Source organism: Salvia miltiorrhiza, chromosome 3 (assembly GCF_028751815.1).
Source record: "Salvia miltiorrhiza cultivar Shanhuang (shh) chromosome 3, IMPLAD_Smil_shh, whole genome shotgun sequence".
In the NCBI taxonomy this organism is placed as follows: Eukaryota; Viridiplantae; Streptophyta; class Magnoliopsida; order Lamiales; family Lamiaceae; genus Salvia; species Salvia miltiorrhiza.
In genome coordinates this window covers 39,077,071-39,093,231 of record NC_080389.1, presented here as the reverse complement: position 1 = coordinate 39,093,231, position 16,161 = coordinate 39,077,071, and the positions used below count along the sequence as shown (strand labels likewise).

The following is a 16,161-nucleotide window of genomic DNA, read 5'->3' as shown; positions in this document are numbered from 1 at the left end:
CAGCCCAAACCATAATTAATTCATAAGTATTAATTCATTCCACTAGAGAATCAATACTGACTTACCCCTTTATTACCGATGATGAGTTGGGGCTTGTATTTAGACTTATTAAATCTCCGTATTTAAAATATCCGACATCCATTAATTAATTAAAGCTCTGACAGCTTATATTAATTAATCTCTTTGTAATCCTTAAGTAGTACCACTCAAACCTTATTATTGCGCCTGAACTTAATCAACCTGCAGGGTTTAACGCAATGAACCTTTTGAGCTCCTTAAGGGGATGTCATTATCCTATACCGGATACGGGTACTAATACAAATATTATATATTAACCGCTATCACCCAAGATACAGAGTACTCAAGTTAATATATAACTCTCACCTATAGTAAATCAAAGTGATACACGAATCAACATATATATCTGAAATCTTATTAGTATTAAGATTTTATTAAGTCACCGAGATCTTGATTCTTCACTTATGTCAGATAGAAGAATACATCTCACTGTGATCCTATCAATACGTTATGATGTACCAGTATAAACAAATAGTCAAGACAAAGTATTTCCATCTATGCTGCAGCCTAGACCAATGACTCGTCCTAGAGTCATCTCGGTTGTGATCTATTTATATCTCTTAAGTTTATTCCAATTATATGACCTTCTGTGATCCGTTAATCACCATATAATCTACTTATATAGAGATAAATGACATACATATGCAATCATGAACACAATCAGATAGGAGATAAAATAGTGAACACATGAGTCATTGTATACAAGCGTAAAACGTTCTTACTTTCAGTACACAAATCCAACAGGCTGTGGATGTAGGAACTTGTTCCGAACCACATTAAAAATCCTTGTGTTCTTACTTGCTTTCAGATACTTCCTCTGTGCTCAAATCACTTTCTCAACTGAACCTACTTAACTGAAAAGAGAAACTAAGGATTTTATTGAATTTTCTAAAGGCTATTTGAACTAAGTTTAAGCTTTCGCTGCTAATGTTATTAGTCTAACTGATAAATTTTTGGATAATCAGTAAGATTCATAAACACTCCTTTATTTACAAACTCTAGACTGAAGCCTTACGTGGATATCAGTTAAAGCCTTGTGTCTAACTGAAATCAAAATACTGAAGTTACTTCAGTACCAGTCTTCAACCACCTTTTAACTGAAGTTTTCGTAACTGCTCTCATCAGTCAAACCTTTAAGTATCAGTCGATACTTCTTCAATTATTTACATAAGTATTTTAAAAAATAGCTTACAGGTGTATCCCCTCGTACACCTGTTCAGTGACCATCCGGGACCCAATAAGGACATTACGACTTCAAGAAAGACCTCAGCCAGGGTCTGACGAACAAATCAAAGCATACCTTACACCAAGAAAATCTTATGCGATGAGGGCCGAATACCTATCCTTCTACGGGATGAATAAAGTCAGACTTCGGGCAAACCTTGGGCTAGGTCAAATGCCACCCATCCACCGAACAGAACAAAACAAACCCCCCAAGAATTAAATCAAAGTATATTTATACCATTAATCTCACTTAACTTCTTTAATCTTGTTGGTTTCACAAAAAAAAAAAAAAAAAAAAAAAAAAACTTCTTTAATCTTGTTCAACTTTTTTAATCGTATTTTAAATTGGGGACTATGGACATATGGAACCCCCCACAAAACTTCCCCAATTATCTACACTCTATAAATGGAACAAGACAAAAGGCATCATTCATTCACAAAAAAATTTGACACATCTAGCGACTGTCACTTCATTCCCTCTCTTCTCTGCCCCCTTTTGCAGGCATCTCTCCCCCTCTCTCTTTCTGCACATACAAAAGATAAAATGAGTGAAGATTGTTGACATAAAATGCAAAAGAAAACCAACCAGGAAAGCACATGACCTCATAAAGAAGATTTAATTTCTTATTTCTACTGGTAGTGAGATGGATAAACCTCAGGATGCATATTACCCGATCCTCGACTAGGAAAGGAATGTTTGAAAAAGGAGTTGATGAACAATAAGCATGAGGAGAAATGAATATATAGTGTGAAAAAGAGATTAAAAAATGTTAAGTGCTGTCACATATAATCATTTTCGACTATGTTCCTCCATAACCAATAATAACAAGGAAACCTTTTTTCTTTAATTATCAGAAAAAATGATATTCATGCTTTATTGCTTTCTCATATATCCCATCTCAGTATCCGTACACGGAGAAGACATCTGAGATATGAATGCTAAGGCATTGGATGAGATTCTAGTTTCATCTTATTTATTCACACTAGCATAGATGACGTGCGTTCGCACGTAAAAAGGAATTATTTTAATGAATAAATTGTCACGAGTTTAAATTTATATTCTATTTCATTTTATAGCAATATTCATCATTTTAGTGTTATTTTTTAACCAATTATTGATTAATTTTTAAAAGTATAATGTTATTGAACTCATAAATTAAAATAATAATTTTATTTTATTTAATTAAACATCAGCTAATTTTGTATTCATATTTATTTTATAGGTTTCATCTTTACATAATTAATTTTAATTCCAAAGATTCTAGCAAAATTAAACTTTCTAAAAAAACTATTAAGTAGGTATTATAATTCTAAATTATTACAATTGTATAATAAAAAAACAGTAACTTGTACGATAAAGAGTCCTAATGGATACTAATACTGAAATAACTATTAAAATATAAAGGATAAACCATAATATATTTATAGATATATTATATGTATAATATAGTACACAATTAACTTTAAATTAAGTATATATATGAGGGATATAATAGGCAAATCAAATTTTGTAAAATAAGTATAGATTTTCAAGATGAGATTCTACTAAGGCATTGGATGAGGTTGGTAGCAATCAGCAACAACGAGGGTTGTCTTCCTTGCATTCTTGTAAGAGTAGCTCTGTGCAACAAAGGAATAGATGAAGAGATTCCCGGCGGTGATCCCGGCGAGGAGCCAGTAGAAATAGTCGAGGCGACTAGCGTTTAGGTCCTTCCCGAACCAGCTCCTCGCCGTGACACCATCCACCACAGTGATCAAGAGGCCGCTAAGGAAGCTGGACGCCCCCAACACACTCAGGTAGAAAGCAATGCCTAAACTCCTCATCGAATCCGGCACTTGATCGTAGAAATACTCCTGCAGCCCCACCAGCGTGAAGCAGTCTCCCACCGCGATGATAACATACTGCGGCGCCAGCCAGAACACGCTCATCGACAGCGAATTCCCGGCGGGACTGGCTTCCACCACGCGGAGGCGCTTCCGCTCCACCAATGCGGCCACCACCATGGTGGCCACGGAGAACACCATGCCGATGCCGATCCTCTGCAGGATGTTGATGCCCCGCTCATCTCCGGTGACGCGGCGCAGGAACGGGACCAGGATCCTGTCGTAGATCGCGATGGAGACTACGAGGCTGACGGCCGCGAAGCCGTAGACGGAGGCCGGCGGGATGGTGAAATCGCCGGCGATGGCGCGGTTGAGGGTGGTGCTCTGCTTGATGAAGAATGTGGAGGATTGGGCCACGCAGATGCCGAAGGGTAGAGTCGTCAACCAAATCGGGATCATGTTGATGATCAGCTTCACCTCTTCCACTTTTGTTACGCTTGCTAGACGCCATGGATTCGCCTTCTCCTTCGAAACCACCTCGTCTTCTACGATCGCCGCTTTGTCCAGAAACCTGCTTACCAAAATTTAAATGTATTTAACAAAACTATAAAGACAAAGTAATTTTCTACAACTTCACTCACTTTTTCATTTCACACCAACTTTAAAAATTATATTCTAAATCATGAACTTTACAACTCGTTCAATTTTTTAATAATTATGTTTTCCCCTTAGTGTAATGCCCTAATTAAAAGATTAATTTGAGTAAAAACGTCATAACGACGTTGTTTAACAGCAATATATACAATCTAGTTTAATTGTCGAATGTTGAAACGACGTCATTTTAATTAAGACACGTGTATATACACTTGGCATGTTTAGTGACACATCGGGTTTTAGGATGCCAGGATTCAATTTTATGAAAAAATTGAAAGAGTTGCAAAATTCATGATTCAAAATGTAATTTCTAAAGTTGATGTGCAAAATGAAAAAGTGACTAAAATTTATATATTTTGCTGCAGTTAATTTGGGGGGGAGGGGGGGGGGGGGCGAAAAATATGATGCGCTTTAATTATTACACAAATTTAAACACATGCAATGTGTACCTGAGTTTGTTGGTGTGAAGAAGAAGCCTACCCCCTTGATTCTTATCCGATTTAGGAATCTCATACAACTGGTCAGAATCTACTGGATACGGTAGTCTCCTCTTCACGAATGCGGCTACAATCACCTGCATCATCGGCGTCAAGGGGCTTCCCATTGGCTTTCGGTAGCGATATAACGGCCGTCCGATCCAAATAATGGCCGTGGTTGAGACCATCACCGTCGTCAAAATGATATCAGCTACAGCCCAACCTACGTGATCTTGAATATAAACAATCACCGTGACACCAAGTAAAAGCCCGCAGCAAAGCCCAAAACACCACCAATTGAAAAACGACATCTTCTTCCTCTTTTCTATCGGATGATCGTCGTCGAACTGATCGGCTCCGAAGCTCTCCAACGAGGGCTTATGCCCACCGGTACCAACGGAGATCAAATACATTGCGAGAAAGAAAACAACCTCGTGGACCCTATGGGATCCGCCAGCGGACCCCGCGTCCAAGGGCCTTAGCCCCGGGACCACTCTTGACATTGTCAAGAGAAGTAAGCCCTATTAATTTTGCATGAAAATTAAATAAAAAAAAAGTGTGAGGTGAGATGTTGGAATTTATAATCTCTGTGGCATTTGAAAATGATATTAGATTACCATTATATAGATAAGGGAGGAAAGCATGACGGTGGAGAAGCGGCCGAGGTAAGCATCGGCTAGGAAGCCTCCGAGTAAGGGCATGATTGTGGTGACACCAGACCAATAGTTACAACTCTTAGCTGCTGTTTTGAGGTCTTGGTGAAGTACGGTGGTGAGGTACATGATCAAGTTTACAGCTAGCCCAAAATAACTCAATCGCTCGCTAAACTCCGTTGCTGTTTCTCAAAACTAATTTTGTTATTTTATGGAAATTAATACTCAACATCTCATATATGGCTTAAAAAAAAAACATGTCATATGGATTAACCATCCAAAATTTCATGTTCCATCGTATCGAGTTAATTAACTCGATTCGACTGAAACAAGGAGGGGTTCGTGGAAACTAGTTAGGCATGGATTATTAACACTTTTTTAATTAATCTAATACTCATTCCGTTTCACTAATAATAATATGTATTTTATATTAGGATGTCCAACTAGAAGTGACACGTTTTTTAAAATGAAAAATTTTAACTCTTAAAAAAGTATAGGTCCTACCACTTTTAATTTATTTACACCTTATTATTAATTTTTGTGTCGAAAAATTTTGAGCCACTTATAATAACTACAAAAAAAAATTCTACTAATAACATAAGACTTAATAGCTATTATGTGTGTCATAAAAATTAGTGATATGTGATGATATAGTTAATTATTAATAATTATATTTTCAAATATTATTAATTTTTATGATACGAATATTAGCTACTAAGTCTCGTATCATTGATAGAATTTTTTTTTTTAAAAAGTGAGACAGAAAGAGTATTATTTTTAAGCATGCGTGCGTATATAAACCTCGCAGTGTATTCCTAGCTTTATTCTAAGTTATCACTTATCAAGGTTAATTGTGTCATTTACATCAATCACACTTTCAGATTTTAGATTCTCTACTTTATAACTACTTTTTATGTTGTCGGTAAAAATATCATGCGAGAACAAAATATTAATAAAAATAATGTCGCATTCTAAGATCTTTCTCTTAGTCAAGCCAAAAGATTCGGGCATGAATAACATAATTTAACTAATTGGAAAAGGAATTAAATTATTAAAGCATATATGCTCATTCTCCACTTATTAATTGCTTTCTTTAGTTTAAGAATAAACTTTAAAATTCTTCGAAAAAGAAGAGATTATACCTTAATGGGGCGTGTGCATTTGTAATGATCGATAAAATACATAATTAACTAATTTTATTCTCTTTAATTCTACCTTTTAATAGGATATGACTATCAATGAAGCAAAATTAATTCAAATGTTAAGAGTTTGAGATATTCTATTCCAGTCCATCTTAGTATACAATTTTTTATATATTTAGACGAACACAAAATTTCATGTACGTACACTCGAATTGATCCGTACTCAAATCCTGACTCGCATATTAATTCAAATCCGCATTTTGACTCAAACTGTATAAATAACACTATTCAATTATACAAATGACACTGCTTATAATTGACACTATTCAATTATATAAATGACATTGTAACATTTTAAAATGTTATAGTGTCATATTCAATCTTATAGTGTTATTTAAAATATTATAATGACGTTTACAATCTTATAGTGTCAATTACAAGAAGTGTCATTTATATTTCTGAATAGTGTCAATTATACACAGTGTCATTTACAATGTTATAGTGTCATTTATACGCAATTTCACTTGTATAACATAATAGTGTCAATTACAAGCAGTGTCATTTGTATAACCGAATAGTGTCATTTACACAATTTGAGTCAGGATGCAGGTTTTGATCAGAATACGGGTCATGATCTGAGTACGGGTCAACCCGGATGTACCCAAGACCACCTCTTAGACAAATCCTCAAAAATAAATGCATGTATATATATAGGGAGAGAGATTCAAGAAAGAACCACTAAATAAAAGAAGAACGGAGAACCATTTGCAGCCATTCGATCATTAAGATCTACGGTGGATGCATCATCTTGTTGGATGAATGCAGATCTTGGGTTTGAATTCTGAAAGGAGCAATTTTTTTTATTTTTTTAGTGCATTAATTTTAACAACGAATGCATTAATTTTTACAGTGGATGAATTAGATTTGATGGTTCTCACGTTTTCACAAATAATGTAGTTCTCTATAGAACCACACCTTATATATATATATATATATATATATATATATATATATATATATATATATGGGGCAGTTATTCAATAAACCACCCTTATTTTAAGAATTACGAACCAGCAAAAATGCATGAATTTTATGTATAACACGCATGAATAAACTGTATAAAGGCATGAATTGCGAAAAATAATTTTTTGCTACCTTTGGGATTTGAACTCAGGACCATGAATTTATCCAACAAGGTGATGAATCAACCGTAGATCTTGATGATCTAAGGGCTGAAAATGGTTCCTAATTTATATTTTAAGAAGCGTTCTTATTTTTTGCTATATATATATATATAACGATATTCAAAAAATTCGTAAAATTTTCGCTTCCTTCGGGATTCGAATCCAGGTAAAAATATTTCCCTCCAAATAAATATCAGTCATATGATACATTAAATCAATACCTACAAATTAATTTAAGATCTCACTATATACGAGGGATCTCATTGAAACCATTCTGTATCAAAATGAATTTGAAATGTTAGACTTTCAAATTCTATGCCTAATATTTATTTGGAAGTGGTGAAATTTTACCTAGATTCAAATTTTTGAGGAAATAAAATTTTTATCAATTAACTGAATATCATTATTCAACAATATATACTAATTTAATTATTATTTTAATTTATGAGGAAAAATAGCATTCGCTGTAACGCAATCATATTTAATAAACTAAAATTATAGTATTGCGTGACTTTGTGCACATGGGATCTTCTGTCCCACTATTTTGTGTGTACCACCGTGTACCACTCTTAATTTATTATAATTTTTAATTATATTTTCTTCAATTTTAATTATTATGCTTTAATATTATAAAAGGAAAATTAACAAAGGTTCACTCATCCAATTAGTATTTATAATTATTTTTTTTATATTTATTTGAATTAATAATTGATTATTTGGGTTTATTAATTTAAAGTTAGGGTATATAATTTTTTAAAATTTCAATTTTTAGTTATAAATATTAATTAGAGTTCATAATATAATAATATTTTTTATTTGTATAAAAAGTAATTACAAAATAGATAAATTAAAAGTGATACACACAAAATAGTGGGACAGAGGATTACATCCAGACTTTGTGAGGCCATAGTCGTGCCTGCGTGAGTAATTAGTGCGCATGACAACTGGTACCAACGTGTATCAATTACTTTTATTTATTTATTTAAAAATTTATCATAATTAAAAAAAATATACTCACACTTTAATTCTATAGGTTACTCGAACCTTCGACCTATTAATTGAAGAAGAAATATCCTACTAACAGACTGCATTTTATCGTGTAATGTGTATCAATTAATTAAAAATGCTGATATATGCTCATTTTCAGTAATTTAAAAAAAATCGTTCCAGATATTTATATCACACCCTAAATTTAATTTAATAGACTAGAGACGATACCGTTTCAAATAATAATGATACACTTTATTACAATATATTAATAAAAAACACATTTATTTTATTAATTTATATGCCTGCCTTCACAAATTTACTCACTCTTCATTCAAGAATGGAAAATAATCAAAATTTTCATAACGATACCTATAATGAAGAGGGAAGCCTTCCATGCACCAGTAGAAGCTCGAAGAGGAATTCTTCCTTTATAATCAACAGAAGAGTCATACACCCATTTCTCCTCATCAATATGCTCTGCCGCAGCTGCACCTTCATTTGTTTTCATGTTTTGATCCATTTTCTTGCTTCAATTTACTTAGCTACTTAAGTTGTGTGGGTTAGCAACTTTGGCTGGTCACTCTTATATACATATATATATATATAGAGAGAGAGAGAGAGAGGGGCAAAATCGACTACGATTATTACCCAGCAGAATATTAGTGTCCACTAGTGGGACGAAAATTGCCTTTTGGTCCCTCAACTTCGGGGATATATGGTTTTCATACCATGTTTTGAGTGAAGTCATTTTATAATTATCTCGAAAATTCTTGGGACGATATATACAAGTAGGGTTGTTTAAACGAATATTGGATACTGGCCATAACCTGATAATCGAACCGAATCATTCAAATTTGATTATCAAATAATCGATTTTTTCGATTATTGGCGATTTCGATTATTAAATTTTTAATAATTTCGGGTATCCGTTAACTCGATAACGATTCGGATTAACCGAATAATCAATTTTATTTAATTAATAATTTAATATATATATATATATATATATATATATATATATAGAGAGAGAGAGAGAGAGTAAAATTTTGAAGTAGCCAAAATGAAGCATAAAACACAATTCATGGCCACACATTGAAAAAACACAAAATTTGGCCATATTTATTGATTTGGACGTTTTTACCCTTAATGAGGCGGACCGGGTAGGATCAAGCACGCGGGTCGCGTGCCGGGTCGGGTTAGGCACTTATGGCACTATTAGTGCCATAAGTGCCAAGATTTTACTTTGGTTTTATTTTGGATTTTCGTTGGCACTTATGGCACTATTAGTGCCATAAGTGCCCAAATAATAGTGTCATAAGTGCCCAAATGACCATTTTACTTGGTTTTATTTTGGATTTTCGTTGGCATTTATGGCACTATTAGTGCCATAAGTGCCATACGTGCAGCACAAATACAGAAACAACAACATCATTTAAACTCTAAATGAAACATCTAAACCCTAAATGGATAATCTAAACCCTAAATGGAACATCTAAACCCCAAATGGATAATCTAAACCCTAAATGGAATATCTAAACCCTAGGGGGAAGTGTGCACTTACGGCACTAATAGTGCCATAAGTGCCATACGTGCAGCACAGATCAGATCAGATCTGTGAATGGCTGAAATCGAAGGAGGCGGAGATCAGATCTGCCGATGGAGGAGGCGGCGCAACAATCAGATCAGATCCACCGCCGCCGCCTCATCAGATCAGATCCACTGCCGCCTCATCAGATCAGATCTGCCGTCGCCGCCTACAGATCAGATCAGATCTGCCTACACCTAGTGCTCCTCCACCGCCGTCCTCCCCAACGGCACCGTCCTCCAGACCGGCGATTACAACGACGGCGATCGCGCCGCCCGACTCTACAAGCCCTACGATGCCGCTGACGCCTCCTGCGACTGGCAGGAGATCAACCCTGCGCTCGCCCTGCGCTGCTGGTACGCCACCAATCACATCCTCCCCGACGGTCGGCTCATCACCGTCGGCGGCCGCCGCCAGTTCAGCTGCGAGTTCTACCCGAGGAGATCGAAAGCCAAGAGGCCGCGCAACCTGCCGTTTCTGGAGAGAGAGAGAGAGGGATCGAAGATGAGAAAGAGAGAGGAGAGAGGGAGAATGGTAGAATAGTCATGACATACAAAAAATGGCCAAAATTTATTTTTTTTCAAATGGTGGACAAAATTTAATGTTGTATGTTGAATAGGGCCATTCGGCCCTATTGTTTCATATATATATATATATATATATATATATATATATATATATATTAATTATAATAATTATTTTATCACTCTTAATTTTGATATTTAGTTAAAATAAAATTATACTATAATAAAGAAACAAGAAATAATCTTGGTGTAGTGGAAATAAGTCGCTCTTTGTATTTGTCGGACACTTGTGTTTGATTCATCCAACTAGCAATTTATGTGATTTTTTTTTAAAGGGTGTTCGGATACCTAAATGTCACAGCCCGCCCTAACTATGGATAGTTAGGCCGAGTGATCCACGACTAGGGATGGGGTTAAAGAAGAAGGGGAAGAAAAGGGGCGTCATTTATAGCCGTAAAATTTACTCATCTTAATAAAACTCGTCATTTTTATTCATTAATACTCAATTGAAAACAGTCTATGAAAGACAGCATAAAACTTAATTAATATCATTAATCAAGTTATACATCGTATGAAACCATTCTCTTAAGACTCAAAGTATGACATAACATACTATAACATCAACAACATCTTGCAGCGGAAAGTAGCTAGACATATGTATGAAGACATATTCTAGACAGGTTAACTATTTATTAACAACCCTGGAGACTCCGCTCATTGCAGCACCATCATCACATCAGCTCAACCTGCACATTTAGAAAACATATGCAGGGCTGAGTACAAAAGCACTCAGTGGGCACGTATGCCTAGGTATAAAAATACATGCTTCAAAACTGTAAATTGTCATGCCATCATAAACAGTACAGCAAGGGAGTTTTTCGCTAAAAAGGCCCAAGCTTACTAAGTTCATTTGTGATTCTTAAAGTTCGTCTGATCAGACTAAGTTCTTTTGTAATCTATCATATCTGAAACTGTGTGCCGGAGAGGTGGCCACCTCTCACGGTCACTTGACCGGCCAACCCGCTAGATGACTCACGGTCACTGGTGTACACTAGTCCTGGCAGGATAGCTATCAACTGCTCAGGACCCGAATTCGATTGCATCATTGGCAAAGCCAAAGCAGATAGATATCATACTAAAATTTAAATATTTTATGGCAAGACAATACTTGAAATAACTTTAACTCAAATATTTTGTAACGAAATAACTTGCTCAAATGTAACATTAAACTCATTTGATAGATATATATAAAACTGAAATTAACAGTTAAATCATCTCATGCATTCATTCATATAAGAGGCCTACGACACGCAGGGGATCTCTATATACGTATAGTAAAAGTAATGCCCACCTCGTTGTGTCTCTGTATCAATGAGTAACGTCACTCTCTCCCTCAAGTCGTTATTTCCCAAAAGGACCTTCATCGTTATGAAGAATTGGTGAGAAGTTATAAAAGAAACCTCGATTAATAATCTAATCTCTTTTATGAAACATTAGTATCTCTAATGTTCATCTCTCTTGATTGTTAATCAATATAACAATTATTATCTCTCGTCATTACTCATTAATTATAACATCCTTATGTTATAATTAGCAGCGCTTCAATTAAAAGAAATATTTAACACATCGAAAAGTCCACTTTCTTAGCAGATCTATTCGCTCTCATCTCGTCTAATTAACCGATTAGAAAGTTAAACTTTCCATTAGGCATGTATTTGAGTCACGGGTCAACAAGAATTGACTATGCTCAAATTCTAATTTCACTAAAAATTTCGGCATGACCTATTCATATATAATGTCAGCCACGAGATTTCAACGCGTGAATCTCACTACGTGAACTCGTCTCTCGACTCAAAACTTAACATCTTGACATCTTTTCAACGCAAACCAAACAATTCAAAATCATCAAAACTCTTTATCAGTAAACTATCATTTATACACGACACCAATTGTTCGAGTGTCAGATACCAACATTTATGTGCGTTAATCATAACTCTCACAACTCACACCATTTAGTCATATCGTATCATCCATCAAAACAAATATAATCAAGTTGTTTTCTAGAAAGTTTTGCTGTTTTTGTGTCATCTTTAAAAATTCATAACAACCAACTCAATCATCATAAACTCTCATACCAATTGATCTCAAAAACTTCATGAAGTGTAGTTCACTCTAAAAATGGTAGTTAACCAAAAAGGTTAAAGATTTTTGGAGATATTGCTCTTTTAGTGCAGGCTGTCAAAGATTGACAGTTTCTGCCAATTTTGTTTAGGCCATTAGAAACCAAGGCAAACCTTAATAAAATTCCATCAAATTTAATCATCCAAAACTAAAGGTATCCTTGAAGATTTGGTTAAAATTTCACAAGAGAAAACGTTCATATGATCTGCCAAATAAACAATGAAACTCATACACTTTTACTGTTGGACAAATATGACAGCAGAACAGGGCATTTTTGAAATAATAAACTGCTCTGTTTCAGAGGTCATAAAAATCGAAATCTTATGTTTTTAGAAAAGTATTGAAGTCTAGTTTCGTTTAAAAAAAAACGGTGATGCAAAATCATTCATGGATTAATAGATATAAACGTTTTTGTGAAGTCTACCAATAGTTGACAGATTCTGTCAAGGATTTTTTAAAATATCTTTAAAATAGCAAACATCATCCAAAAGACATGAAATTTTGCAGCAACGAAATACACATATCATAGATAAACATACTAAAATTTCAGAGCCATCAAGCAATGAAAACTCATCGAAACATAAGCTTGAAACTGCTGTAAAATTTTGACAGAATTCCAGTTTTAATTTCGTTCAACAATTATCATCCATAAATTGTAAATCAATTAGCATGCTCATGTGATATCGTAGAACACATATACGCAATAATATTCATTATGCAACGTCTCAAACTTCACGAATTTAAATAATCATACTCTAAAAATTTATACAATTTTCGTGCTTGGAAAAATACGAATTTAATATATATCGATTCTAGCATACCCCTAAGCACAAATATCAAGTCAAAACGATCAAACAAAAATCGAAAGACAAGCTAATATGTGAAAAACGGGGCTGCCCTCATGGGTTTCATAGCTACGGTTCATTCCGTTCTTACTCCCTTCATTAAACATGCTCAACATTTACCCAAGAACAACATACTAAAATTTCACGACGATCCGACGTCGTTTCAAAATAAAGTCGAGAATCGACGTTTTTCGACGTCGACGAAAATCGAAAATAAAACCATCAAAACGTAGGTAAAGATCTTACCTACTTAGATACGTGATCGAAAAGATGATCGGCGCTCGTCTCGGTGCTCAAATCGGAGGTCAAAAGCTCCGTCCAAGCTTAAATGGAAAATGGTGTGTGTAGTGTGTGTTTTAGGTGTTGTGTGTGTGAATATGTGAGTTGTGTGTGTGGTGTGGGCTGATATAGCGTGAGTTAGTGAGGGGAAAGGGGTTTTGGGAGGTTTGGGGGTGGTTAGGGGTAGGGTAGGTTAGATATTTAGGATATTAACCCGTTAGTCGTTAAATATCTCGTCTCGTATCGTTTTAACAACTAACAACCCATACTCTTTGTTACTCGCCCTCTCAACCTCTACTCACTTTCATTGCACTCGTAATTCTATATAAATATAGAAAACGCAAGCTCGTTCTCAAAATTCTGATAAACGAGCTCGGTTCGTTTATCGAGAAATCCCGATTTACTATTCACTCGTCGTCCAAAAATAAAAACTTTCATTATTGGACTTGTATCGAAAAACTAAGAATATTTCTCGACGACGTGCACGTAAGATTTTGAAAGTCGACAAAAAGACGAAATAGCAGTATTTTACTATTCATCATCAAAAAGTCAAAATTTTCAAAAACGTCTTAACGGACTCAGATCTCACTTCCGAGTTCACCGTTCTCATTCAAATAATTATCTCGAATTATTCAAATACTCAAACTCAACTACGGATTTAAAATCCCACATCATCCACACATCATCAAAAGAACATCTCAACGTCTTAAAAATAACAAGGGAACTTCATATAACTCCTCATCTCTTTACAAAGTAAATCAAACAAGGGATCTAAACCTTAATTACTCAAACTCAAGCAATTAATCACGTAATCAAAAGCCCGGGTATTACACTAAATAACCGAATCGGTTAACCGAACTGATTATTGGATAATCAAACTTTTAATTCGGTTCGGGAACGGTTATTGAAAATAAGCCAAATTTATGTGATTTTTTTAAGAAAATGAGTGTTCGATATCCAAATAACCGAATCGGTTAACCGAAATCTTAATTTGGTTCATGAATGGTTATTAAAAATAAGCCAAATTCAATTTCAGATTATCGAAATTTTCGATTCAGTAATCTAACTCGAACTGATCGGCAGGCATTTACTGAAAGACATTTATGAATTAGGAAACTTAGGCAAATATATATCGAGTAAAATATGCATTTTACCGTGTATTATACTAATGCGTGCACGGAAAAGACATTTACTGAAAGACATTTATGAATTAGGAAACTTAGGCAAATATATATCGAGTAAAATATGCATTTTACCGTGTATTATACTAATGCGTGCACGGAAAAATGAATAACACATGTACATGTTATTATTCATTCTTATAAGCCTTGTCAAAATTCTTTTTTGTTGATCAGTTTATTCTAATAAAAGTGAACGTTCGAAAATAATTTTTTTGTCCGATAATATATAGGGGAGGACTACAGTGAAAACACTTCTTAAAATATAAATATAAACGTTTTTTAATGTACGAATTTTATCCAACAAGGTTACGAATTCATCCAACATGGTTACGAATTGTGAAAAATAAATTTTTGCTACCTTTGAGATTTGAACCCAGGACCACGAATTCATCCAACAAGGTTACGAATCAACCGTAGATCTTGATGATCTAAGGGCTGAAAATTGTTTATATTTTATATTTTAAGAAGTATTTTTATTTTAGCCATCTCCTATATATATATATATATATATATAGAGAGAGAGAGAGAGAGAGAGAGAGAGAGAAAGAGAGAGAGAGGATGAAGTTCAATGAAGACCACTCCCATATATAGAGAATTAAGACCAATTCTTGTGCGTCGATTCTAGAATATCCTACGGTCTTGATTTGGCTGAAATTTTTTATAATTTTCGTTTATTTTATTGCCAGAAGGTTAAGTTGGTCATTTGATTTTCTCTCTCTCTATCTATTAGTTAAGTGCTCCTATCTCTCTCTCTCTCTCTCTCTCTCTCTCTCTATATATATATATATATAATCAAATCGTCTGATTCATCTCTCTCTCTCTCTCTCTCTCTCTCTCTTTCTATCTCTCTCTCTCACACACACACATACTTGACAATGGTGATGTTGCTCCTTCTCGCCGTCCTCTTCTCCGCCGCCATCGCTGTCACAGGAATTCTGGAGGGAGGCGGGTCATCGCCGCTGTCACAGGAATTCTGGAGGAAGGCGGGCCGTCGCCGCCGCTCTTTCATTTTTTCAGATCTGCGCCGACCTCCTCCTCCTCCTGCTGCTCCTCGCCTCCATCTCCTCCTCCGTCTCATCCGCCATCCCCTCCGATACCGCCCACGTCCCCTCTATTCCCCTTTCCCTCTAGCCTCCAGCTTCCGAACCCTAATCCTCCAGCCTCCAGCCTCGATCCCCAAAATCTACCACCTCTAGCCTCGATTATTAGGTGGCCGCACCCCCACGCGCAGCCTCCAGTCGCTGCCGCTCTTTCCATTTTTCAATCTGCGCCGCCGTCCTCTTCCTCCTGCTGCTCCTCGCCTCCATCTCCTCCTCCGTCTCATCCGCTTGTCCCCTCCGA

At 35.3% G+C, this 16,161-nt stretch overlaps 1 protein-coding gene and 1 long non-coding RNA gene across 3 annotated transcripts; both read right to left on the bottom strand.

Annotated features, from left to right (window-relative positions):
- Positions 1 to 2,702: 2,702 nt before the first annotated feature.
- Positions 2,703 to 8,847, bottom strand: LOC131016617 (protein NRT1/ PTR FAMILY 5.6-like). 2 transcript variants are annotated; one of them, XM_057945322.1, is made up of 4 exons: positions 8,595 to 8,847; positions 4,874 to 5,091; positions 4,230 to 4,777; positions 2,703 to 3,697 (listed from the first exon to the last, which is right to left on the bottom strand). In XM_057945322.1, exons 1-4 carry the CDS (start codon positions 8,743 to 8,745, stop codon positions 2,848 to 2,850), a joined length of 1,767 nt encoding a protein of 588 aa, XP_057801305.1. In that variant the 5' UTR covers positions 8,746 to 8,847; the 3' UTR covers positions 2,703 to 2,847. The 2 variants fall into 2 exon arrangements, with proteins under 2 accessions (XP_057801305.1, XP_057801306.1); XM_057945323.1 differs by having other exon boundaries at positions 4,874 to 6,892; positions 8,595 to 8,733.
- Positions 8,848 to 10,854: 2,007 nt separating this feature from the next.
- On the bottom strand, positions 10,855 to 13,720 carry LOC131016640 (uncharacterized). The gene is made up of 3 exons (XR_009099154.1): positions 13,607 to 13,720; positions 11,686 to 11,752; positions 10,855 to 11,080 (listed from the first exon to the last, which is right to left on the bottom strand). It is a non-coding gene; the product is annotated as an uncharacterized LOC131016640 (long non-coding RNA).
- Between the last annotated feature and the right edge of the window lie 2,441 nt (positions 13,721 to 16,161).

Coding starts and splice junctions, on each gene's coding strand:
- LOC131016617 (XM_057945322.1), bottom strand. CDS start 8,745: ATGGATCAAAACATGAAAACAAATGAAGGTGCAGCTGCGGCAGAGCAT. Junction 4,778..4,873: donor CCTCCCTTATCTATATAATG/GTAATCTAATAT, acceptor CAAAATTAATAG/GGCTTACTTCTCTTGACAAT. Junction 3,698..4,229: donor CTTCACACCAACAAACTCAG/GTACACATTGCA, acceptor TTTGGTAAGCAG/GTTTCTGGACAAAGCGGCGA.